The sequence below is a fragment of the Aplysia californica genome, unplaced genomic scaffold, assembly GCF_000002075.1.
Source record: "Aplysia californica isolate F4 #8 unplaced genomic scaffold, AplCal3.0 scaffold00343, whole genome shotgun sequence".
NCBI lineage: Eukaryota > Metazoa > Mollusca > Gastropoda > Aplysiida > Aplysiidae > Aplysia > Aplysia californica.
In genome coordinates this window covers 572,401-575,248 of record NW_004797613.1, presented here as the reverse complement: position 1 = coordinate 575,248, position 2,848 = coordinate 572,401, and the positions used below count along the sequence as shown (strand labels likewise).

Here is a 2,848-nt window from a genome sequence, read left to right as displayed (position 1 = left end):
TCAAAATCATGGAATTGGAGTTGTAGGCATTTTTAGCTTTCTCAGCCTCTCCTACAACTATTTCATGGCGTAAAAACCCCAAACCGTATTTTTTCCTTTACCAGGCATTTTTGTCACCGCCATTTCCTCATAAAGTCAGTATTTTATTTTTCTTTATCGGCCGTTTTCTCCAAACGCAACTTTTCTATAAATAATATACTTTTTTGAATAACTCCACCATTTTTCGCCCAATGTTCATGAAATTTTCACAGAATGAAGAGAAGATGTAATACTAAAAAATTGTATGTTGAATTTTTGATATATGGAGTAGATTTTTGTTGGAAGTGTCTGGAGTTTGGATTTTCTAGAATTTTTTGCAAACTTCAATGCTACCTCAGGAAAAAATTCATTACAAATTTTCTAATTCGTTTAGGAAAAAAACAACACACAGATTTTTAGATCTAATGTTTATGAACATGCATGCAAAAAAGCAATCAATTTCCATGAGCGATAAGTGCGGTAATTATTACGTAAGCCATGTCAACAAAATCCAATATGGCCGCCGTATCCATGGAAACGAAACGTTTTTCTCCAATTTGATTGCAGATTTTAAGACTCCTTACTATGCTTCTTATATGTGTGAAATTTGGTAATATTCTGTCAAGTAATAAGCGAGATAGCCTTCGGGTAGAGCCCCCCCCCCCCTTTAATGTACCTCAGAATGACCACGAACTGTGACAAATGTCCTGCATAGAATTGTGAGAAAACAGCCGATAAAGGTAAGAAAAGGCAAGAAAACAGGTGCTTTCGCAGAAAAACCTGACCAAAAAACCCCACCACAGCTTTATGGTGTTTCTGGATGTTGTTTAGGAAATGTCCAGGTACTACAATTTGCAAAATTTGACCCCAAAACACGATTTCTAGGAGCCCCATCAGCCACATGGGCAAGATCAGTAAAACCTGTTTTAGACCACTTGGCGTTCTAAGTTCCAAAAAGCAGAGAGTAGAAAAAGTACAATGTGTGTTTGTCGAGAAGATTAGTATTGAAAACACTATTGCACTTTTTTGTTGGTTATATTATTTTAGTACCTTTGAGTCGGTGAGGACCCAATTCTTTCACTCTCCCCATGTCACTTTGGTTTCGAGAAGTAAATTTATTTGCAAGCAAAAAATCAACTCCATTAACCCTGCTTTGGAATTAAAAGTAATAAAACTTTCACCACTACACCATTCCAAGTAAGGCTCTTCTAACACAGTGACCTAAATACGTCATATTGACCTCGCTCAAGTTTAGGGTTACAGAGGTGGGGCTAGAGATATAAAATGCAAGCCAATGGACCAATCGCACATCATTGTGAGCACTCCGGTGGATTGCTCCGAAGCTATCATAATGCGGGCATTGCATTGTGAAGGCTTGTGTACTACGAAACTCGCTCTAAACGTCATCGTTGTTTGGGTCAGCCCATAGAGCATTAAAAAAAAGTTCGATTACCACCACTGAACATACTTTTTATTACTTGGGTCAAGCACGAGAACTTGATATAGTGTAGAAGATGTTGTAGAGTGCCCCATTCATATACAGTAATGACCGATTAGGCTCTGGCGAGGAACTTGTGTGGAAAATTGATTGGATAGTGGATGTTCAAGGTTCTTTCATTGTCTCACAACACCCATGCTGTGCGCATAGAAAGTTTTTGAGGCAGTGCACAACCGTGCTCTATGGGCGAACCGCCCCTGTCCGAAAGGAAGATGGGTAAAGAACACTGCGACGGGGCGACCAGCCTTGACATGTTGTGCAACTTTGGTTTTTGCACTGGTAAAACATTGTGTGCTGTCCGGTTTGGAAGAAACCTCTTGTTTATTCTGTGCCTGCACTAGACCAGCCACATTTCCCCATTCGAAAAAATAGCAGAGACATTTCTTTGTTTCCGTTTATATTCTTCACATCCCCAATCAATGTCCGCATGAGATCATAAGTAAAAAAGAAAAACGTTGTTGCGCTCTAAACTGGACGTTCCCGTCCAACCAGGAAATTGTTCCGACTGCTTCTCCTCCGTTTATAATAGGAGAGGGAGAGAGAGAGAGAGAGAGGGAGAGAGAGGCAGAGAGAGAGGGAGAGAGAGAGGGAGAGAGAGAGAGAGGATAGAGAGAGAGAGGATGAAGAAAGACAGAAAGAGATAGAGACAGACAGAGAGGGAAAGAGAGAGAGAGAGAGAGAGAGAGAGAGAGAGAGAGAGAGAGAGAGAGAGATAGTCTTTGAAATCCAAAGATGAAACTTCTACACTCCGCAACTATGTAAACAAGCATTATAGTTTCTCAGATGATTCCTGCTCTCCCCCCCCCTCTCTCTCATAACCACGAGCTCACCTCTGTCTCCTCAGATGAGTGTAGTTGGAATATCTGGGCATAAAGTCTATGACCGGGGACACTGCGCTGACCACCCACTTGTTGGAGCCCCCGCAGTCGAAGTATGGCTGTGTGAACTGGACAGGCAGAGAACGGGGGTCGGATTCCTTCGCGGAGGGGGAGGAAGGGCCGAAAAAGGCGAAACTTTCGTACTCGTCCGTGTTGAACTGACCTGGAGAGATGATAAGGTTAGTAAAAAAAATACGGAGAAGAGCGAGAGACGCCTTAAGAAATTTTGAGGAGAGCAAGTTTCGGATTATTAACAGGAAAGAAATATATATATATTTTTATTTCATAATTTTTTTTTCGTCGCTGTTTTAGCTAGGGATCAATCATTTTTGTTATATCTAGCTGATTTTGGCTTTTCTTCTGCCTCCCGTGGTTGTTTTTTTTTAAAGTTCTTTGCTTTTTTGAAACAAAAATCGTTGCAACAGGTCGGTTTTGTTTTTGGTGTGTGTATGTG

General features: G+C 40.9%; 1 protein-coding gene across 1 annotated transcript in view; it reads right to left on the bottom strand.

Moving 5' to 3' along the window:
* LOC101864077 overlaps window positions 1-2,848 on the bottom strand; it is a gene marked incomplete in the record, with an annotated part of 69,882 nt that overhangs the window by 38,113 nt on the left and 28,921 nt on the right. The window contains 1 exon segment of the mRNA XM_013085087.2: window positions 2,347-2,557. Within this exon segment, the coding sequence (XP_012940541.1) occupies window positions 2,347-2,557 (211 nt within the window).